At 34.7% G+C, this 24,764-nt stretch overlaps 2 protein-coding genes across 7 annotated transcripts in view; one reads left to right on the top strand and one right to left on the bottom strand.

The window, feature by feature from the left end:
- Positions 1 to 24,764, bottom strand: part of Fam169a (family with sequence similarity 169 member A) — a 70,214-nt gene that overhangs the window by 32,864 nt on the left and 12,586 nt on the right. For 3 of the 6 annotated variants that reach the window (XM_078043479.1, XM_078043488.1, XM_078043491.1), the window contains exons 2-6: positions 22,661 to 22,773; positions 16,479 to 16,613; positions 14,367 to 14,466; positions 13,961 to 14,046; positions 10,124 to 10,295 (exon numbers count right to left, since the gene is read on the bottom strand). In XM_078043479.1, coding sequence (XP_077899605.1) covers positions 10,124 to 10,295; positions 13,961 to 14,046; positions 14,367 to 14,466; positions 16,479 to 16,610 — 490 coding nt within the window. In that variant the 5' untranslated portion in view covers positions 16,611 to 16,613; positions 22,661 to 22,773. Of the gene's footprint in view, positions 1 to 10,123; positions 10,296 to 13,960; positions 14,047 to 14,366; positions 14,467 to 16,478; positions 16,614 to 21,495; positions 21,644 to 22,660; positions 22,774 to 24,764 lie in introns of those variants that run through there. The other 3 variants (XM_078043493.1, XM_078043499.1, XM_078043495.1) reach the window with 2 other exon arrangements.
- The window catches only part of LOC110598511 (uncharacterized), a 43,956-nt gene continuing 28,517 nt past the window's right edge, over positions 9,326 to 24,764 (top strand). Inside the window, exons 1-2 of the transcript XR_013436589.1 lie at positions 9,326 to 9,480; positions 17,645 to 17,789. The gene's annotated coding sequence lies outside the window, so the exon portion shown is untranslated. The remainder of the gene's footprint in view (positions 9,481 to 17,644; positions 17,790 to 24,764) is intronic.

Here is a 24,764-nt window from a genome sequence, read left to right as displayed (position 1 = left end):
TAACATTTCCATCTTAAGTTTCAATGATTACAAAGGATGTAAATTTTTGCATATTGTCAATATTAACTTTTTGAAAATATATTTAAGATAATTTTAAACTCACAAAAATTACAAAACTATTACAAAGACCTCTGTTCCCAAACTTCCCCTAATATTAACATCTTCCATAGCCAAATACTATTATCAAAACCAGAAAGCTGATATTAAACCATTTACTATGGACTTCATTCGAATTTCAACAAATTTTCCACTAATGTCCTTTTTTTGTTGCAGAAACCTTTTTAAATTTGGTTGCTTCCAGACTTCCAGATTCAGATTTCAGCATTCCATTTCCACAAGTTTAACCTTTTCCCAGACTATAATATTTGCTGTTACACCTACCCTCTTTTTCACTATGCCATTTTGGATTTATGCTGTTTATGTTCTATTTTTAAAGAGAGTCTCAGAATCATGTTTCAAGATGTCCATGTAAGCTCCTTTTAATAGAATTTAAAGGCATTGATAACAAAGGGCAATAAAGTACCATGAAAATACACTGCACTACAGAGTTCAGTTTGATAATTCCTTCAAGTAAAGTAACATAGCCCTCAATGAATATTCCTTTATGTTTTTATTGTCTCTTTAGTGGTAATGAAAATGGGAACAGAGGATGGTCCATGCATGTGTTCAAAACACCATCCTTTTTTTTTTCTTATTTTATTAGTGCATTATAGTTATATATATGTGGGGCTCATTTTGACATGATCATACCTGCATGGAATATAATTTGCTCCATTTCAGTCCCTAGTACTTCTTCTTTTCCTCCCCTCCAACCTCCCCCTGTTCACTTCTCTCCTCTACTGGTTTTCCTTCAAATATATTGTTTTTTAAAGTGGTGTTTTACAGATACACAAAGATGGAATTCACTATGGAATATTCATATATGTACAACAGAATAATTTGGTGAATTTCATTCCACAATTCCTTCCTTCTCCTGACCCTCCTACCTCCCCCCATAATACCCTTCCTCTAGTACTGATCTCTCACCTGTATTCACAGTATACCCCCCCCACACATGCATTTTTCTCCTTATTTTTCTCTAGCTTCCACATGAGAAAACATTTGACCCTTAAATGAATAAGGATTATTTCACTTAGCACGATGTTCTCTAGGTCCACATTTCCCAGCAAATGTCTTACTTTCATTATTCTTTATGGATAAACTCTCTTGTGTATATATGCCACATTTTCTTTATCCATTCATCTCGACAGACACCTAGGATGGTGCCATAACTTGGTTATTATTAGTTGTTCTGCTACAAACACTGATGTGCCTGTATCACAGAAGTATGCTAATTTTAGTTCTTTTGGATAAACACTAAGAAGTAGGATAGCTGGGTCATACAGTGGTTCTATTCCTAGTCTTCTGAAGAATCTATAAACTGCTTTCCAAAGTGCTCCTACTATGGGGCTGGGGATGTGGCTCTAGTGGGTAGCGCACTCGCCTGGCATGCATGCATGTGACCCAGGTTCGATCCTCAGAACCACATACAAACAAAGATGTTGTGTCCGTCAAAAACTGAAAAATAAATATTAAAAAAAAAATCTCTCTTAAAAAAAAAAGTGATCCTACTAATTTGTAGTTCCAACAACAATGTATGAGTATTGCTTTTCCCTCACATCCGACATCCATGCCAGCATTTACTATTTGTATTTTTATCACTGTCACCCTAACTGGAGATGAAATCTCAATGCTGTATTCATTTGCATTTCCTGACTGCTAAGGATGTTGAACATTTTTTCATGTATTTGTTGGCTGTTTTTATTTCTTCTTTTAAGAAAATGTCTCTTTAGCTCTTTTACCCATTTATTAATTAGATGAGGAGGTTTTGTTTTGTTTTGTTTGTTTTGGTGTTGAGTTCTTCATGTATTCTGGATATTAATCTCCTATGAGAGGAACAGCTGGCAAAGATTTTCCTTATACTCTGTAGACTCTCCCTTTATGCTCTAAACTATTTCCTTTGCATAATCTTTTTAATTTGATATAACCCCACTTACTGATTCTTGTTTTAATTTCTTGAGGTTTAGATGTCTTGTTAAGGAAGTTGGTGCCTGAGTCAATATGTTGGGAATGTTGGCCCTGTTTTCTTCTAGCATTTCAATAGTTTCTGGCTCAATTACTAGGTACTTTGATCCACTTTGATTTGACTTCTGTACAGGGTCAAAGATAAGGTTTAGTTTAATTCTTCTAACACATGGATATCAAGTTTTCCCAGAACCATTTGTTTAAAGGGCTATATTTTCTCCAAAATATATTTCTGGCACCTTTGTTGAGTATCAGATGACTGTAAGCATGTGGGTCTCCCTCTTCTATTCTATCCCTCATTGGCCTTTATGTCTGTTTTGCTGTCAATACCATGCTGTTTTTGTTACTATAGCTCTGTTACTGTATTTATATATTTTAACATTTTTATATTGTTCTTTTTTGTATTACTATTATTTTGAAATCAGGAATTGTGATGCCTCCACCACTGCTCTTCTTGCTCAGTACTGCTTTCACTGTTCTGTGTCTTTTAATGTTCCTAGTGAATTTTAAGACTTGGTTCTATGAAGAACCAATCCTCAGCTTTAACTAAAGCATCATCACTATAGCCATATCTTGACCCAATGCCCTGCCAATCAAAGTTCTTCAAAATGCCACCCAATTTATTTTGTTTTGATTTGATTTGTTTTGATTTGATTTTGATTTGATTCTGTGGTGCTGGGGATTGAACCCAGGGCCTCATACACGAAAGGCATAAGCTCTACTACTGGGCCAGCATATAAATTTTAACTATAAAACTCTTCTGAGAAGAGTTTGTTTAAAAAAAAAAAAAAAGGAGGTTGCAATGGTTTGAGGATGATATGTCTCATCCAAAACTCATGTTGAAAGTTAATACACATGAGATACTAAGAGGTGGAACCAGATGGACCCTTTAAGAGGTGACCAGGGCTCTATCCTCATGAATGGATTAATGGGTTGAGAGTTGCTTCTGCTTAAAAAAAACAAACCAAAAAGCCAGTCAGGATAAGTCTCTCATGCTCCCTGTTTCTCACCATGTGATGCCTGTGCCACCTTGGGATTATTCCATCACCTGATGTAACCCCTGGAACAGAACTGTGAGCCAAAAAAAAAACATCTTTTCTTTAAAATTTACTCATTCTGCAATATGGTATTATTATCAACAGAATATGACTAAGATATGTGTCTCAACTCCCAGTTATAAATGCAACTTGGATGGAAACTTTGAATACAAAGTTCTGTACCTCATGTGAATGAATTTTGAATGGTATCATGCACGAGCTAAAAATATTAACATTGATCTAGAATTCTTTTACTCTTTCTTTGGCATAAGAAACCTTTTTCTGCAATTTTTATCCTTTTGTAAACTATTGTTGCAGACAAATTTTTATCACATAACAAACCCCCAAATGGAAAGATTACAAAGTGTGTGATTTTGCAAGCAGGAACATTTTCAATTACTTTTCATTAAGTGCCTTCTTTTAACTCTTCAGTGCTATGCCAAAGACAAGTCCAAGACAAATGTTACCTGTGGCTTTAGCATCTATGGTTACTGTGAATACCAGGGAATGTACTGGTTCAGGAAAGGTAGTAATCTAATTTTCCTAAACAGATTTGTTTTCCATTTGTTGCCAAATGAACACTGTATTCATTAAGTTATATACTACTGGTACAAAGGAAAGTAAGAATGAGATTCATCCCCTTAAATAGGTTACCTTTTACAAAGTCATTTTAGTTGTCTAAGTCGGGCGTGGGTGGCACACACCTGTAATCCCAGCGAAAGTTAATACCCATGAAAAATACTCAGGAGACCCAGACAGGAGGATCGAGTGTTCAAACCCACCCTTAGCAACTTGGCGAGGCCATAAGCAACTCAGCAAAACCCTATCTCTAAAAAAAATATTTTAAAAAAGATGTGGATCAGTGGTTAAGTGTCCCTGGGTTCAATCCTGGTACCAAAAATAAATAAATAAATAAAAATTGGAAAAGATATAAAAGATAACCTAAATACAAATTTGTAATACATCTAAACAGAGACAGGAAAACTTACTGTCCCTCAGAACTGTTTAAATAAAATCTTGTAGGCATCTGGGGAAGATATGAAGTCAGAGAACAAGTGTTTGGTCTAGCTTCCTGAAGACTTTACTAGTATTTTGCAGTGGAATGTTTTTAATTATGAATGAATCCTTGTAAAAATTATCTTAAAAATACATTTAAGATGGCAGAAGGCAGTGGCGCATGCCTGTAATCCCAGGGACTCAGGAGGTGAGACAGGAGGATCTTGAGTTCAAAGTCAGCCTCAGGAAATAGTGAGGCATTAATAAGTAACTCAGTGAGACCTTGTCTCTAAATAAAATACAAAATAAGGCTGGGGATGTGGCTCACTGGTCGAGTGTCCCTGAGAACTCAGGGGGTACCTCCCTCCCCCCCCCAAAAAAAAAGAAGTTACAAGCTTAAATTAGTCTGCAGTTTTGTTTTTTGTTTTGTTTTCTACATTTCAAGTCAATCACAGATTTTGACTTGAAATGTAGAAACTATGTTTTGTTGCTCTTCATTTGGAAGCAATATTTTTCTTAATGTTAGGGAGGTATCTGTCCTTTTAAAAGAATCCTGTATTATAAGAAACATTTTTAAACTTGGAAGATATTACTAATATATTTATCTCTAAAAACAAAAGAGAATGTATTTTCTCAGACATCTTTTTGTGGTAAACTGCTATTTTTGACCAATCTGCTTGTTGTTTTGTTTAAAAAAAAAAGAAATATAATTTTAGTCTGTGAGCCCTACAACTGACTGAAAACAAAACAACCATAATATATTTCAGTGATATAATTACAGGTTACAGTCTACTAATTAAAAATTAAAGTTAATAATAATCCTCACAATGATAAAAAGCTGGTTGGTAATTATGCAATAAAATAGAAGTAAAATCAAGCCATAATTTTTTTAAAATGTGTAATAATAATTCCTTTAACAATATTATTAAGTAAACAAACTTGTCCACCAAACCATAATTTTTTTAAACGTAGAATAATAATTCTTTTAATAGAATTAAGTTTCCAAATATAGACATATAAAATAATTATGTCTATCTACAACTAAAAATACTAAAACATATACTAATATTTTAGTTGTAGATAGACATAATTATTTTATTTATCTATTTACTTATGTGGTGCTGAGGATCAAAGCCAGTGCCTCACACATGCTCCCTCACTGAGCCACAACACCAACCTCAAATATATTTATATTTGAAAAAAGAAAGCTAAATATTCATAGATCCACTATATGTAATCATCTTTATTTCTTAGCCTATTTTTCCATATTTATTTTTCTAAATTTCCACTTAAATGTTGATACCAACATTTAAAATAGAGATACACTATTTTCCTTCTGAATCCTCAAAAGAAGGAAAATAAAGTCAACAAGGATATAAAATTTTCTAACTTAAGAAATAGCCTCTGTAGCCAGGTGTGGTGGCACACAACTATAATCCCAGCAATTTGGGAGGCTAAAGCAGGAGGCTGAAATTCAAAGCCAGCCTCAGCAACTTAGCGAGGCCCTAAGTAACTAAACAAGATCCTGTCTCAAAATAAAAAATAAAAATAGGGGCTGGGGATGTGACTCAGTAGTTAAGTGCCCCTGGTTCAATCTCTGGTACCAAATAAAGAAAAATAATTTAACTTCTCTTATTCTTTTTTTTCTCTTATTCTCTTATTCTTATTCTTACTCTTTCTAGTTAATTCTAAATTAAATTTCTGGTTGCTCCTTAGGTACATTATTTTATAAATAGATGACTTCCAAAAATTTGGAATTGTAACTTAAAAAATATAGTACTTACAGATATACAATGGAATCATATTTAAAAAACGAAAACAAGAGACTGATAAAATTATTATTTACGAACAAAAATGTCAAACTGTGAAACATCAAGAAATTAAGACCATTTACATAGTGGCAACATCTATGCCCTGAAATATTATCATTATTGCTAATATCATTACTATTAAATATAAGGTCTGTGCATATAGCTAGACTGGTGTTAGTGGGAAAATAAGGTTTCTAAGAATTTAGGATTTTAAAATATAATGTTAAGTTTTAATATGATAAATTGCAAATATGCTTACTTTGATAATACATGGTTTAAAATTAAACTTTCAAAGTAAGATTACTAAACTTCAAGAAGAAACCCCTATAAACACCTATTCTAAGACAAAAGAAATCAGTGGTGTTGGATTTAACACTGAAATAAATGCCCGCCTGTTTTGAATTTGCTCCGTAAACTGGAAGGTAAGGAAATAGAACATGTGCTTTTAAAAAATTCACAATCATTAAGATGATGATGGGAGTCTATGGCACTGTAGCTTTTACATCACAGTAACTTTATTCAGAGCACTCTAAAGGGCACACGAGAGACCCTGCAGTAAAACTAGAGTAAACTACATATTAAAATCTATTGCTGATAACCAGAAAGAAAGAGGAATTGGTCCTTTTAGAATTTCCAAAGACACACTGTCAGCCATTAAGAAAGAAAATGAAGATGGTCTGATGGTTAATCTCTGAGAGAAAGCACTATGAGTATTCTAATACCATGGTAAACGCTGGAGCAACTTGGTATGTATTGGGCCCTTTGAAAAAAGGTAAAAGCACAATATTATAAAAATTAAATAATTCCATTTACCAAGATAAGAACCCCTCCCACAAGATAGCATGAGAAGAGAAAAAGAAGTCCTTTGTGATATGGATGTATGCTATAGTGCAGCTATGAAAGAAATTAATTCCCAAGTGCCTAGTCCAGAGCTCGATAAATACCTTTTATTGCTATTCATGACCTGTTGTTAGAGGCTTAAAAACAAGACAAGCATAATCAAAACCAAACTTAACAGAGGGCACTGATAACTATAGATGCTGTGAAGATGTGATCTATCCCAATAAGTAATAATGACAGATACAGAAAGAAAACAAATACTACCCAAGTGGTCTGTAAGGGCTGTGCCAATAGACATAGAAGATTATGTAAAGTACATGAAAAACTGCTGCTTATTATTCAGCTTAATAATTAACTTAGCATGGAAATATTACTCAAAAAACAATGTATATATCCCAATTTGACACAGACTGGGTTCCCACTACAGACCTATTTCACTTCTTCTTTTTTTTTTTTTTTTTAAAGAAAGAGTGAGTGAGAGAGAGAGAGAGAGAGAGAGAGAATTCTTCAATATTTATTTTTCAGTTTTTGGCGGACACATCTTTGTTTGTATGTGGTGCTGAGGATCGAACCTGGGCTGCACGCATGGCAGGCGAGCGCGCTACCGCTTGAGCCACATCCCCAGCCCCTTTTTTTTTTTTTTTTTTAATGTCTGAGAATCTAGACTTTGGTCAGTCTACATATAGGAAGTAAAACCAAGAGAATGCCCTAACTTCTTAGTTTTAACTACTGAGAATAAAATATAAGAAAATGAAATGAGTTAAAGAAAGCACTTGACTCTAAATGTTAATCTGAGTAGGTGAAAAGCTTTAAGGCTATTCTCATAACTTTGCCCACTGAGAAGTAACCTTCACCCTAGAATGGCCTTACAGTCAAGCCCTGGAGCTTAGATGATGAAACACTCTTCATTTCCTTTTTTGAGGGGTGGGTGGGGGGGCACAGGTAACCAGGGATTGCACTCGGGAGCACTCAGCCACTAAGCCACATCCCCAGCCTTATTTTGTATTTTATTTAGAGACACAGTCTCACTGAGTTGCTTAGCACCTTGCTTTTGCTGGGATTGGCTTTTGAACTTGAGATCTTCCTGTCTCAGCCTCCTGAAGCTGGGATTATAGGCATGTACCACCATGCCCAGCTCTTCATTTATTCTTGATGAGCCTTCTCTTCACAAGACTACAGGAAATAACTCCCGCTTTCCCAACACAGTCTTTCAACTTTAAGGTCTGAACTATATTTCTTTTAAATTCAGCTTTTTCGTTTAAAGGCAGCCCTGAGTCCATGGATTTCTGCCCATGGATATTCCAACTTCTAACTGCAGATTCAAAGAACTTCAGAGCCTGGTCAATCCAAATATCTTAAAGGATAAAACTGAAAGGCAAATAGACTGTAACAACTTACAAAATAGCAGCAATACAACTAAACCCAAAATCTATTGGAAACTAATCAAGTGTTCTACATGTTAAATCTTGATTTTTATAAAAAGACAATTTCTTAACCAATGATCCACATCTTTTTTTATATTTTATTAGAGACAGGGTTTTGTTGAGTTGCTTATGGCCTCGCTAAGTTGCGGACACTGGGTTTGAACACTCGATCCCCTGTCTTGGCCTCCTGAGTCACTGGGATTACAGGCATGTGCTACCACACCTGACTTAGGTTATCTTTTAGAAAGTCATTTTAGTTGTCTATTTAAGGAGGGGAATCTTGTTGTTACTTTCCTTTGTACCAGTAGTATATGACTTAATGGATACAATGTACATTTGGCAACAAATAGAAAACAAATCAGTCTTAGGAAAATGATTCAAAGACTAATACAAGCATACCTAATTCTATTGTTACCTGGTCCAGGGAGACAAAACTAAGAATATAAGGCAATTAGAAGAAGGCATGGAAAATGCTTGGAAGCTCCAGGATATAAAATGGAGTAAACTATCATAACATGGAACAGAGGTCAGATCCCAAAAGAGAAGGAGCCCAATATTCACATGAAACAAACAGAAAAACACTTCTGGAGTCAAATATTGATCAGAAATACTAGTTAACTGTGTGTTTTGCATAGAAAGCAAGTTCTCAATAAAAAAGGGTATAAACTAATCTGTGTTCCAAATGTCTATTAGCTGATTTCAGGTAGGAAACCCCTAGAGCCACTATTAGGGGCAAAGGAGAAAAAAAAAAAAAAAAAACCTCCAATTCCCATAGGAATTACCTCACATTACCTCACATAAAATAAAACATAAAGCAATTAAACGACACCTCAACTCTAACCATTAAAACATTTAAACCAATGCCTTTTATTCAAAAGAGCACTATACTTCCATTCAACATTCTTGTTTCCTCATGCATACTCAATATTATTTTGAAGTTCCATAAATCCTTGGTTTATTTCAAAGGTACACAAGAATAATATAACATATAAAAGAGACTCAAAGTATTTACTATAAAGCAAAGAACATTTAAAATTATAATCACAATAATTTATTATTGGAAAAAAGTGGCCTTGCTTTAAATGTTAACTCTAGTCACACGTGTAGTGATTATGGGATTAAGGTATTAGTCACAACTGTCCTTCAACTCAGCAGTTAATTCAGTATGATCTGTAGACTGGATCTGACCAGAAGAGCTCTATTTGGAATATTGGTAATGAAAAAAAAGAAAGAAACTAACAACTGATCTCTGCAAACAGTCTCTTGATCAAGGTGCAGACAGAACAAGGCAGACTGGGTGACTTGGAGGTAAGAAAGCATGGGTGTACATGCACATAGAGGAAACAGACTCAACTTTCCTGCTCAGGGGCTGGAGGGAACTGAATAAACAAGTGTGAAGCCACACTAGGCTTTTAATAGCAGGGAAGAGCTGGGTTTTAGGAGACTGACAACTTTGAAGCTGTTTATATCCTCTCTATATTTTAAAACCCTATGTTTCTCTTGACAATTAGGGTGTTCATTAATATGTCAAACTGAATGAATCATTCTAAGCAGAAATGAACAATGCATTTAGTTAGGTCCCAGGGGTTTTAGAAGGAGCCAGTAATAGTCACAGCAGCAGAAATCAAAGTAAAAAACCACCTGTGAAAGAAAGGAAGTGCAAGGGTAAGAAAGAAAAATTTGAGGCTCAACTACACCCCTTTCTCTGTGTATGTGGAAAAACTGTCCCTCCTTTACTAAATGTTTATTTTTATTTATTTATTTTTCCAAAAGACTTTCCCAATAACTTTCACTTTCATGGGATAGTAGAATCAAAGCACTCCCAAGAAATAAATACTAAATAAAATCACCTCAATTCGCACTGTAGAAACTAATTTAACAGTACTGACACAGTAGGGTTCTAAAATGGAGATTTCCATTATATATATTTAAATAACTTATAAAGACTCACCTGTAGGCTTAACTGAATAAAACCCAATGGCCTCTCCTTTCTTCCACAGAATCTTAGCATAATCAGAACTGCTATGACACAGGAATGGGATCTCATTTCTCTCCATTTCCTGTTTTCTATAAATAATTCGATTCAGAACATATAGAACCACTCTCTCCCCAAGAGTGCTCACCTACAAAGAAAGTCAAACAGCAGGCACAGCAGTTACAATATGCAGCCATTAGTACGGCTAGTCACCTTGCTCCTGCTCCCACATCTCACACTGGTATCCAGAGCACCTCAAATACATTTAAAACAATTTATAAAACATTTTATATCACAGAGATGAGACAATCTATTTTCATAGACACATTTTATGCATGGAATACAGCCTCTTAGCAAATTCTAAAACAGATAAAACAGGTTCCCAACACACCAAACACCCAGCATCTCTTTCAGGGCTCAGTGTTGTCTTTATGCTTCCAGCCACGCAGATCCATGGTCTCCCAGCCCTAAATGCAGCCCCCTCCCCCAATATAACCTGCTTCAACCCTTTTACCCCATTCCATCCTCCACATAAAATGAGGAAAATGGAAAAAAAAAAAGGGGGGGGTAAAAAAAATGTTATTCCCTAAAGATTTTAAGAACTATTACCTCATTTGATGAAGGAAGCCATAATTAAGCCCTTGGGAAAGACATCTGTCCCACCTTTTCCAGGTGAATGTTCATTTAACAATTCTTCTTACTGTAACTGTAAGAATATTCCATACCACTCCCCATGTCCTTCTCCTAGACCAGATGAGTGAGGACACTAACACCAAAAACATCCAGTGAAACATTCTTGGGGCAAAGACAGAATGGAAACAGCCTCACCTCATACACACAGGACCACATGGTCACTGGTACCCCAATAATACCAACAACCTTCTAACATAAAGGAGTCAGTTTCTCACCACCCCTCATAGTACTTCATGCTAAAAACAAAAGAGTTCTCTACATAAAGTCTATTTTCCCTTAAGTCTCCTTAAATAAGAACAAGTTCATCCTCTGATTAGTCAATTGAAGAGAAGAAAGGATTAAGCATATGCACACACTACTTTCAAAAATATCCCTGGCAGGAGATCTCCCATACCAAACAACAAGAAATGACAGCATTGACTAACACTAACATAGTCAGCAACCTGTTCTTTCCTTGCCCAGCTCTGATCAAAATTCTTTCCCATACTAAGCTGAAATCTAGCTCCCAAAGACTATACTTTGTTATTCTGCAGCCATACAGACCACCAATATTTAAAGATGGCCATGATATTCTCCTAAGTTTCACACCAAAGGTACGGAATGGAACAACTAAAGGAAAAAGCTTATCTAATACAATGTGTGGTACTTCTGCCATTCTAGTCCTCTCTTGGAAGTGCTCCATATCCCTAAATCTCTCTTCATGTTTGGCACACAGGAACTGTAGAAATAAATACTGAAGATGCCAATGAGGCAATAGGATTTAAGGTTTCTGTAGCTTCATTTTACTAATTAACTAAAGCCAAAGTCTTTTTCACATGAGCTGCTGTTTCAATTTGGTATTCATGGTGTGTATATATAGCTTATTTTTTTTTAACTAAGGTATTTCTTTACAGATTTTCCTGTTTAATTTCATCATGTTAGCCCCTTCTCTGTGTTTCTTAATGCTACCTTTCAAAGATTAGATCCCCTTTTGGGTGCTGTGACAGGCAGAATTGATAAGTATGCCACCTATGTCTTCCTCCCAGTAATGGTGACCAGGACAGAAAAAGGGATAAACTTTTGCAGTATGTAACTGAAGACTTCCTTTTCATATAAATGAGCACTTAGTTTCAGGAACATAGTTATGATCTTTATAATCCCATTTAATTTTACCACAATATATGAGACAGAGGGAAATGAGTTCCTAGTTTTCAAGTAAAGTCATTTACTTGAGGTCATGAGTTCATTAAAAATAACGATTATGCCCTCCTGTGACTTTACCAACCTGTTTTTCCATAGTGGTCAGGATTTGGCAACAGCAGCAGTGCTACTTCACTCATTTTCCTACTTTCTCAAAAGATGCTGCTGTCATAAAGTAATTAGGTTAGAGGAAACCTACTGTAGGAATCCAATTCATACCTGAAGGTTTCATAGTTTCTTTACTTGTGTAGGAGAGGCTACATGGGCTGCGTAAGATTTCCCCTTCTCCAGCCTTTAACATTCCTGTATAATATGTCAAACTTCAGTCAAGTTTTTATACACCTTTCTTAACATGTACATTTCCTCTATCTATCGGGGCTATTCCTGAGAAGAAATTATTCTCCTCTATTACTATCTACTCCTTCCATCTGATGGCTTTATGCAGGTTATAAATTCCCTCCTTCCCTTCATTTTTGGTTCAAAGTTCTTTATCAGACTGGCAGATGCCCACGTATACACATTCTCCTAGCTTTTGTGAGAGGTGCCTATTGCTCTGAAATTTCAAGGCAAATTCAAAAATTAACATCCAAAAGGATAAATGCTGACTGTATTATACTCTTCCTACAATCACAAGCGTGATCACTTTCAAAGCTGTAATCTCAAGCCAGATGCAGCGGTGCATGTCTATGATCCCAGCTAAGCAGAATGCCAAGGCAGGAGGGTCACAAGTTCAAGGCTAGCCCAGGCAACTTCGAAAGACCTTATCTCAAAATTCTAAATAAATAAATAAAAAGGGCTGGGAATGTAGTAATGTAGTAAAGTAGTACTGTACCCTGGGTTCAATTCCAAATATTGAAAAGAAAAAAAAAAAAAAACTTTTAAACCCAAAAGGAAGAAATGAGAACACCTCAGTAACCTGCAAGATTCTTGCTTTCTTTTCCCAGATTTTGTAGTTTCTTGACATGCTTTCATGCTTTCCTTGTTTCTTCTGAACAGTCCAATGATCCCATAAAAGTAAACAGAAATAGCTGACACCTTCCAGATTTGACAAGTTTTTAGACACTTGGCCTATCCTAAAAACCTTGAAAGAATTATCAGAATACATATTTGCATATGTTAACTTCATTCCTCTCAGCAAAACTCTCTTCCTCTTAGGCATAATTAACAAGGATCTCTGTACCTATTATTGAATAGTAGTGCTTACCTATAAAGTCAGTATTCTCCTTAAATAAGAAGGATCTGATGTACCTTAGCCAGTGAAGGGGCCTATTCTCTTTCATTGTAAATGGCACTCTTCCAGCCACCAAACATGTCTACAATCTTTGACCTTGATTCCTCAAATATTTTTACAACTGGTGTCTGTGGACTTTCCCCTCCCCGACCTAGTTATCTTCTAAAAACCATAGTACCTGAAATGTCTCTTAAATCTTTTCAACACCAGCATGCAAGCCAGGGTTCCTTCTGTAACAAACACTGCAGTGGATGGCTTCTGGCTGGCCTATACTCCACACCCCACAGAGGCTTTTGAAGCTTGTTCTCACCAGAGCCTGGTTACTCCACTGTTCAGAACCCGAAACAGGTCACTAGAGGAGGCCCAACTAATAGAACAAGTTTCCTGGTCAGTGTCTCCTAGAGGCAGAGAAGTTAAGTAACCACACAAAAAGAATTAGGCTTTCCTCTTCCAAATAAGAAAATCAGAAGCTAAAGTGGATAAAGAATGCCACAGCTCAACTAACCCACAGGTATTCAGTCTCCCTAACCCAATTCACAGAAATTTTCAGAATCACATAAAATAGAAAAAACCCAACCTGAGTGCTGGTTTGATCATAAAATAAAACTCTAAGGTCTTAATATAACCAGATTATATTAAAATGGAAAAGAGTTCCATAACTTCAAAAACAAGCACTGTTGATAGAAAATATTGATTTACAAGATCATTACCTGCTTAAGACCCTCTCTAGAAGGGACAGATGTTTTCACAATATCATCAATAGCCCACCACTGATCAGCAAGGTAAAGTGCCACAGCTAAAACAGAATAAACAATCATGAACATTTAAATTTTAAGTGTTAAAGTCTATAATATTATTATCTGATAAGGTTTATAGATACTCTTAAATAGACCCATACATTCTACTTTATAACATAATACAGTCCAATTTATGCCATTTATTTTATTTCATCCATTAAACACTAAATTATAAGCAATTAAGAGTTACATTTTTCTAAAATTAAAATTTGAAACAAGTTTTCAAAAACAAATTCCTTCATGACACTATCATGTTTATAAATTTCTAATAGTTTGTTGAAAAACTCCTCGATTTACAAAAATGAAGCAAAAGAGTGACCTGTGAGTGAATCTTCAGGTGCAAAAAGAGCAAGAATTTTCTGGGTCTGATTTCCACCATAAAGAGGTACAAAGCCTACGTTTGACAGGCTAATAGGTATCTGAAATGACAATTGAGAAAAGATTAGTGAAGAGTTTGTTAACCAATGTAATTCCATAAGATGCACAACCAGAAAAATGGGAAGTTGTACTCTATGTATGTATAATTCATCAAAATATCTTATACTGTCATGTATAACTGAAAAGAATTTTTTAAAGTCTGTTAAGAAAATACATGACAAAAAACACCAAAGTGTTTATCAAAGTATCAAACTTTTCTTATATTAATTTTAATTATATAATTTCATTTGACAGAAGACAATATTCCTAGTCTCTTATTTTTTTTAACATTATTTTTTTAGTTTTAGGTGGACACAATATCTTTATTTTACATTTATGTAGTGCTGAGGATCGAACCCAGTGCTTCATGCATGCTAGGGGAGCACTCTACCACTGAGTCACAGCCCCAGCCCCTCCTAGTCTCTTATTTAAAAAAAAAAAAGTAAAATCAATACCTTTTGAAAGAATTATATTGTCTTGGGGGAATAAAAACAAAAATTTATTTCAATAAATATTACTAGGCTCTAGTCATATCACTGAATAAAAACAAAAGCCGTATACAATAGGCCCCCAAGTCACTGAAAATCAAGATAATTAAATAAAGATAATTTATTATCTTTATTTTAAATAAAGATAATAAATTATCTTTATTTAAAATAGACTACATCAGGGGGATACATTTCATTTTCTAGTAAAATAAACCAGTTTGGTAATTCATTTTTCAGCAAGTTACATATAATTACATTTTTCTGTTTGCATTAATCTAACACTAATTCTTCACTTAAAGTCAATATCTCAATGTTGATCATTATGATGGTAGGGAAGAATTACAAATCCTTTAAATCAACATTATTTCTAGAAGGAAAAACTGGGGTGCAGAGATTAAAGGAATCTGCTTACCTCAGTTCACAATGGAATTCAAATGATTCAAAGTCTAATGATCTTTGTGTCATAATGTACCATGGCTTACTGACAAGAAAATCTGATTTTACTATTTTTCAAAAGAGGAAGAAAAGATTCATTACACAATAATGTAATGTAGTATTTTCCTGATTTTTTTTTCCAGTCTTGTTTTATTGTACTGGGAATTTTATCTACAACTTTGAGACTGGGTCTCTCACTATTCTACTAATGCTGGCCTTGGACTTGTGATCTCTTGCCTCAGCCTCCTTATTCGCTAGAATTACAGGTATTTATAACCAATGCCGACTTTGCTGATTCTTTTAATTATAAACAAATGTTTAAACTCACAAATTCTAAATCTAAAGTAAATTTAATTGAGTCAGCTCCAATATGATAACCAGTCTAAGCAAAATTGATAAACTTCTTACATTTGATTTTGAAGATCAAAAGAAAAACATTAAGCAATAACCTGTGAAAACCTGAGGATTTTGTCTTTTAAAAACTGATCATAGCTAGGCACAGTGGCGCACACCTGTAATTCCAATGGCTAGGGAGGCTGAGGCAGGAGGATCCCAAGTTAAAGCCAGCCTCGTCAACTTAATGAGGCACTAAGCAACTCAGCAAGACCCTGTCACTAAATAAAACATAAAAAAAGGGCTGGGGTTCTGGCTCAGTGGTTAAGCACCCATAGATTTAATCCCCAGTACCAAAAAAAACTGATCATCAATGGACTTGAGTAGTGTATACCTGTAATCCCAGCAATTTAGGAGGGCTAAGGTGGAAGAATCCCAAGTTTGAGGCAAGCCTCAGCAACTAAGTGAGGCTTTAAACAACTTAGCAACACCCTGTTTCAAAATAAAATATAAAAAGGCTGAAGATGTAGCTCAATGGCTGAACATTCCTGGGTTCAGTGTCTAATATCAAAGGAAAAAAAAAAAAAGCCAAAATTGATCATGATGCTCTATTAATCAACCAATATTAATAAATTTTACTGGACAAAACTGAATGATTAAAACTCTTAAATGATCGTTTTAAAAAGGATATTGAGTTCATGTAAAAACTGGACTGAAAAGACTGATTAAAAAAAAAAAATCACCGCAAAATGCCTTACCGTAATATTGAGAAAAGAAAAATACTCTGGATTTTCAGGGTCCCCACACCTTAAATCTGACATGTAATCTTCAGCAGCATTTTCCAATTCCTCATGACTGCAATTATTCAGTAAATCCACAGGGAATGCCATCCTCTTTAACAAACAACATGGAACAACACATTTCAGAATATAAAATGCCACTTTCCTTTACAAATTCTATTGTAATACTGCCACATTTTATTGTAACAAAACCCTCCTATTTCACTATAACAAAATACACATGATTTAACCATGTATGTCAAAAAGAAAACTTTCTAATGTTACTCCTTTTAACTAAAAGCAGGCAATGAAAGAGAAATTATTGGACACTACCTTAAATGATAAAAATAAATGATTTACACAGGTATAAAACATTACTATATGCAGATACACACAAAAATATCCATGTAAATATATCCTCATATACCCCTCAACATAAGTCAATGTAAAAGGACACATGGAAACTTTTTGGAATGATGCAAATGCTCCACAACTAGACTGTGGTGATAGTTACAAAACCTACAAACTTACTTTAAAAAACTCACAGCTGGGGTTATAGTTCAGTTATTAGAGCACATGCCTAGCATGTGTGAGGTACTAGGTTCACTTCTTAGCACCATAAAAAATAAAATAAAAATACTGTTTTCATCTACTAAAATATATATTTTTTTAAAAAATCAACCCCATAAATGTACTAAAAAATTAATTAAATTGTGCAATGGATAAATATTATATGAAAATTATATCTCATAAATATGTATAAAAACATGCACACACAAAACCAACCTGTTATTCTTTTATTTCATTTTGGAATGTTTTATAGTTTAGTTTTATGAGGAAACACTATAGGCTTTTGCACTATGATAAAGAAACTTATAAATTTCAGAAAAATACAGACTCCCCTGCCACTACAGAACATTATGTAGGTATTGGCCAATGCAACCAGACAAGGGAAAGCAATTAGTACTGATTGATGGAAGGGGATAGGGTGGGGCAGCAGGGAAGAAGGAATTAGCATTACTATTTGCAAATATACTAAATTGGAAACCATTTGCTAAAATACCTTGATATAAAAACATAAAGTCAAAATACCCAAATTCAGTCCAGCTGTTAATAAATGTAAATGTTTAAATTTTCCCTTTTAGGGGAAACAAACAAACAAACAAATTTATGAAATGACTGTGGAAATCCCTATGAAACAAGATTTCTAGCCAAATTTTAAGAAGAGGGAAAAGGAAAACACCAATGAATTTCAAGAGAGAGCAGGAGCATGGCAGAAGCGTGGATAAGGTAAGATGTATCCGTTCGGAAAGGACACAAAATGAAATAGTAGGTCCTGGTAAAAGAAACTTAAGTGTTAGCCTGCGCAACTCTTTCATATCTGAATCATAAATTCAACATGTCGGGCTGGGGTTGTAGCTCAGTCTTGACTGGGTTCAATCCTCAGCACACATAAAACTAAATAAATAAAATAAAGGTATTGTGTCCATCTACAACTAAAAAGAAGGTTAAAAATAAATAAAATAAATTCAATATGTGAAAGCAAACTAAGGAAACACATTATGTTCCAGAGTCAGATCCAACAATTGACTGAAATTTTAGATGAAACCATAAACATAGAACAAATGGCCAACAGCAGATAAAAAGAAGCACTGTTTAGGATCCTAGTTAAGAGAATGTTATTATGTGTTTCTCCCCTCTTATAGATGGGATTCCAAATATCAAATATCCAACTGCCTAAATATTTATAACAAAGATCCAAATATCCTAGTAAAATACTGAGACGTTTAATATTCGATATTGACTACATAAAGTACAAGAGGATTAATATTAAAACAATTCACAAGATTCACTTGAATAACACCTACCAAAATAAGGCACGTTTAAAATTTAAAATTTTACTTAAAAATTTAAAATCTTAAATTTTAAACACATTTAAGATTTTCATTTGCTAAGAGTGATTATAATCGGGTGAACTGTAAATTAATATTTGCAGACCAAAGTCTAAAAAGCAAAGTTGATTACACCACATAAAAACAATATGGCATGGGCTGGGGTTGTAGCTCAGTGATAGAGTGCTTGCCTCTCATGCGTAAGGCACTGGGTCCAAACCTCAGCACCACATAAAAATAAATAAAATAAAAATATTGTGTTCATCTACAACTAAATATATATTTTAAAATAATATGGGGGGCTGGGTTGTGGCTTAGTGGTGGAGTGCTCACCTAGCTTGCATGAGGCACTGGGTTAGATCCTCAGCAACACATAAAAATAAAAAATGAATATACTGTGTCCACCTAAAACTAAAAAATAAATCAAAAAAAAAATCAACAACAATATGGCAGCCTAAGCAAGAAATACAAGATGGACCCATTGTAACAAGCGTGCAATCAAGGGGGCTGGATCTGTAGCTTAGCAGCAGAGCACTTGCCTAGCATATGTGAGGCACGGGTTCCATCCTCAGCACAACATAAAAAATAAATTAATAAATAAAGATTTTTTTTTTTAAAAAGTGCAATCAAACAAGTTTACATGATTTTTCTCTTTTTCATGTTTTGCTCTAATATTATGGTTCTTAAGAGATTAAATGCTAGTGCCACATTTAAAGTTCTAAATATGCATTTCTTTCTTAAATTTTATTAAAAAGGACAAAATTCTATGAAATGGGTAAAATAGGAATTCTGAATAAAGAACTCAACGACATAACACAAAAATCAGAGAACTTCAGGATACCAAACAATCTCAGAGGTCTTGGCTTCTCACTAATATGGTGTATGTAAGTCATGTATAGGCCCACCTTCCTAGCTCATGGCAAGGGGAAGACTGGAGACATAGGCTACAGGTCTCCCCAGTCCATTGATCTCTATCCCAGTGCTGCCCAAACTTCGATAATTTCTGTACTACCTCAACCTTTTTCTATTGCCAAGCGCCTATGTCACTATTTAATATTCTTCTTAACCACTTCTTTTAATAATCTATACACACATACACATCTCATCATAATGCTGTCTCCCCTGTGGTAAAGTATACATATGTGGTAAAGTATACAAAATGTATCATTTTAGCCAATTTAAAGTGTTCAATTCATTCACAGAAAGTACATTCACAATGTTTGCAACAACCAAAAGTAAGTTCAAAAGTAAGTGAACTATCCATTTCCAGAACTTTTTTATTACCTCACATAGAAAATCTGTGCTCATTACACAGTAACTTCCCATTCCTCCTTCTCTTTAGCCTCTGATAACCTGCTTCTATGAATCTGACTATTCTAAGAACCTTTCAAGTGGAATCATACAAAAAGTGAAAAGGACACACTTTTTTCACTTGGCATAACACTTTCAAGGTCCATCTATGTGATATTGTGTATCAGAGTTTCAATTTGCTTTTTTTGGAAACATTGTATGCTCCTTAAATATTAAGACCTATGACAACCAATTTGATATATTATAAAGTTTCCTAACTGGCATTAAAAGACCTAATCATAACTTAAATGGTCATTCAAATACCATTTATAAACACCTCCTAAACCACTACATAATGTGAGTAACAGTACACTTTAGAAAACAATGCCCTGTCCCTATGAGATTGCTCATCACAAGTCAGCTCTCTCCCTCCACTTTCCCATAGGTCAAAAGTAAGTGAACCGTGACTCAAGTGTGAAAACACAACTCATTATCCTTCATTCTTAAATCTTTGTAGATTAAAAATTTATTGTATATATTAATATATATTAGTTGTTTGGAGATGGACACAATACCTCTGTTTTATTTATTTATATTTTTAATGTGGTGCTGGAGATTCAATCAATGCCATACATGTGCTAGTTCCATTGAGCTATAATCTCAGCCCTAGATTAAGGTTTTAATGTAGAAAAATAACTTGTTTTTAGATAGAAATAACTTATTTCTTGAGTCTGGAATTTAGATACCCTCAATTCTCATACAGAAGAGCACTGGGGGAAAAAATAAAAGTTATGAATACATAAAAACAACCATATCACAGGGCACAGTGGTGCACACCTGTAATCCAGCAATTCAGGAGGCTGAAACAAGAGGATCACAAGCTCAAGGCCAGCCCCAATAGTTTAGCAAGTCCCTAAGCAACACAGATCACTCACTCAAAAAATTTTTAAAGAAACAAGGGTAGGTATATAGCTCAGTGGCAAAGTACCCCAGGTTCAATCCCTAGTACAAAAAAAAAAAAAAAAAAAAAATCAGGGCTGGGGATGTGGCTCAAGCGGTAGCGTGCTCGCCTGGCATGCGTGCGGCCCGGGTTCGATCCTCAGCACCACATACAAAGATGTTGTGTCCACCGAAAACTGAAAAATAAATATTAAAATTCTCTCTCTCTCCCTCTAAAAAAAAAAATCCATCCTAAATTCTTAATACAAAAAAATATTTCCATAATTTCAAGTCTAAATCCACCCCCCCACACACCTACCTTCTAAAATATTTTAGAAGGAAAAAAGGTAAATCTGTCCTTATATCCACCATTATTTTCTTTACCAGTCATGCTCAATGCTAAATTTTATTAAATTTAAAGGAATGTTGAAAGAACTAGAAATGATTATGTATCAGTAGCAAAATCAGGAAACATTTACTGAGAATTGTCCATATGACACGCTTTAAGGAGATTTTTACATTTAACATATAACAAAATACTTTGATTAGCTCTATTATATTGATGAAGAAACTCAGTTTTAGAGTTTAAGAAAGTTGACCCATATCATACCACTAGTGAAGCAAGAATATGAACCTAGGTAGTCAGATACATTTTCTAATATAAATATTTTTATTCAATATGCAAAATCAAACATTATTGTATTTTGTTATGGTTATATAAAATTTATTTTTGTAAAATATTCTAGTAATTGTCTTATTAACAGATCTTCTATTCACATATTACCCGAAAGAACACTAGAACTAGAATTCTGTGACCTTGGTCCTGGGTCTGCTCTGCCACTAACCAGCTTTATGACTGCAGTCAAATTACTTACCCTCTTTACTCTTTAGGCTTCTGTATTCTCATTGGTAAGGTGATGCAACTGGACAGGATTATCCTAAAGACCTTTTCACCTCTTTAGGATAATTGGTTCTTTAAATCTTGGTGAACTTAAAGACTATGTAAATTATTAGACTTATGATGGTTTTGCCCTAGTTTAGAGAGGCAAGGGAAGGGTATAAAGTCTAGATCTCTCTCTAGATTCCGCTGCCAAGATAAATTCCCAATTCTTCCTCTTTTTGTTGTTTTTAAACTTCTCTTCTAGGTTATGTAACTATAAAGCTGTCAGATCAAATTTTGTCAAGTACTGTAAACTCTGCCCCTGAGATAAACCAAAAGGCCTAACTACATTCTATATAGCTGAGAAAGCTTAATATAGCCTTAAGCCACCTAATTCATCAAAAAATTGACACAGAATGGACAGTGAAGTGTAAAAAGTGTCCAAATTAATTTATAAATTAAGCAAATGGTATGCTCATTAAATCCTGGTTAACCTGTATAAAAACGTAATAAGCAGACCTCTTATATAAGAACTTGACAGCACCACTAGCTCCAGCTGATTGTATCCAACTTTTAATAATTTCACCCCTTTTGCCCAGGAATTATAACTATTTGAAAAAAAAGAATGCTCTAAAAATAACATGAAAAAGAGTTGGGAAATAAATTGCTATATTTTAATTTTTACCTTATTTTTTTTGTTGATTACTAGTTGTCAACTGTATTCTATAAAGAGGAATCTATTTATATGTTCAGTTCTTAAATTCCTGCACAATTCCCTAGGTTATTATCTGGGATTATTTAAGGGGAGGAACAGATCCAAAATAAACGTGTGAATATTGGAGAGCTGAAAGGATTCTCGGAAAAAATATAATGATCTTGACCAATTCAAGCCGTGATCCTACCTCTAAGGACTATTACTCCACTGTGGGGGACAAGCTAGGTATTCAGGCAACACAATCAGCAACGCTCTCAAGCTTTACACAGAAAGCCTGTTTCTGAACCTTTACTATAATTCCTCTCCTTTCCCCCCCCTAACATTTTCTTCTATAATGTAGGCCCTGCAATATATCAATTCATCTCTTCATCTTACTTACCTCTTATTCATCTAGCCCTCTTGTCAGATAAAAGGCCCCAAATCTTAGGTTCATCCAACCACTCACCTCCACTCTGAGCTGAGGTTGAGTATGACCAAAATGAAGTAACTGAACAGACTGCTACAACTATCCAAATTTCAGGAAGGTCTCAACCTCGTTCTGCAATCTCTTTCTGCTCTCTGTGAAGGGAAAAAGATTTAATTATATATAGCTGAGAACTCTCTATAAGTTTGTAGGTAAAAGATGGGAAAGTTACACAAGGTTCAAAAAAAAAAAGGTTGCTTCTTTTATTCAAGTAGGAAGCAAAACCATCTTTTGAAGTAATAATCACTAATCCAATAGTGGACTATGTGTCAGACTCTAAACATTTGATATGAATTCCTTGATATAATTTTTATTGCAATTCCATGAGGTGGGTAATTTAATTATTTTCGCTTGTCAGACAAGAAAACTAAGACACAAAGCAGTTGAATAACTTGTACAAAACTAGTAAGCAGTGGAGCTAGTATTTAACTCCAATATCTATTCTGTTGATACAATGGTACAACTAAAAGCATAGCTTTTTAGGAGCCCTAGGATGGCTAAAAATTGCTTAATATTTCTCAAAGGGCATTTGCAGGTGATTTTTCTAACTAAAGCTTTAATTCTCTCTTCATGTCCAGATAAAACCTTTTAGATAAAAAAACCATTTAAATATATATGTACTGAGCATTTGATGTTATAGAGTTTCAAAAACAAAATCCAGAGACGTATGACATAGGATTTTGTAGGTGTGAAGGTAGTATAAAATGCTCATTAAGGGTGTGTGTGCTCTTCATGATGAACTTCAAGCCCTCACAAAAGAGCCTTCCTTCTAAAATAATTAGTGCCCAAAATATCAACTGTTAAGAAAATGTCTTATTTACTCAGTTTTAACAGCTTTTTAAAAAGTCTTTGAAACTTGTCATAATTAACATTCTGAAATTTGTAACCAAATGTAATTTACAAAATAACTTTTATAAATTATATTATTTTCAAAGTAAAAAAAAATAAAAATAAAAGGTTGTGTGCTCTTGAGCCAAACTGATAGGATTACTAGTTTTGTGATTGGGGGCAAATTACTGGACAATACAAGAACAAGTGGAGGCAATAGCTAAGCTATGATACCAACCTAGGTGCCCCTCAATAGACAAATGATAAAGAAAATGTGGTACATATATGCAGTTGAATATTACTCAGCCATGAAGATTAAAATTAGGAAATTTGCCAGTAAACGGATGGAACTGGAGACTATGGTGCTAAGTCAAACAAGCCAATCCCAAAAACCAAAGGCTGAAAGTTCTCTCTGATATGCAGATGCTGACTCACAATGGGGGTGGGGAGTGGAGGGAAAGGAGGGGAGATGGGAATGGGAAAGACAATAAAATAAATCGAACATAACATTCCTATGTTCATAAATGAATATAGGATCAGTATAACTCCATATCATGTACAATCACAAAAACAGGAAATTATACTCCCTGTATGTATGTCAAAATACATTCTACTGTGATGTATAACTAAAAAGAACGAATAAAAAAATTTTTTTAAGTAGAAGCAAAGATTTCAGGTTGAGAAAGAAGTAAACTGCAACTAATTGCTAATATATATTAAAAGTGTTTGTGGCTAGGGGCTGTGGCTCAGTCAGCAGTAGCGCACTTGCCTGGCATGTGTGAGGCAGTGGGTTCAATTCTCAACACCGCATATATAAATAAACAAAATTTAAAAATCAACAACTAAAAAATATTTTTAAAAAAGTTTGCATTTGTGATGGGCATGATAGCACTCATTGCCTATAGTCCTAGCTATTCAGGAGGCTGAGACAGAAGGATCCCTTGAGCCCAGGCAATGTGGTGAGATCTTGCCTCAAAAAAAAAAAAGAGCTGGGCATTATGGCAAACGCCTATAATCCCAATAGCTTGGGAGGCTGAGACAGAAGGATCAAGTTCAAAGCCAGCCTCAGCAAAAGCGAGGCACTAAGCAACTCAGTGATACCCTGTCTCTAACAAATATAAAATAGGGCTGGGGATGTGGCTCAATGGTAAAGTGTCCTTGAGTTCAATCCCCCATGCTGAGGGCCATTGCCAAGTAGGAATGACACATCGAGATTTCCTTGCCAGCTACCCCATGCTGCTTAGAGGACATTCGATGG

The sequence above is a fragment of the Ictidomys tridecemlineatus genome, chromosome 1 (genome assembly GCF_052094955.1).
Source record: "Ictidomys tridecemlineatus isolate mIctTri1 chromosome 1, mIctTri1.hap1, whole genome shotgun sequence".
NCBI classification, from domain to species: Eukaryota; Metazoa; Chordata; class Mammalia; order Rodentia; family Sciuridae; genus Ictidomys; species Ictidomys tridecemlineatus.
This window is presented reverse-complemented; position numbering and strand designations above follow the sequence as displayed.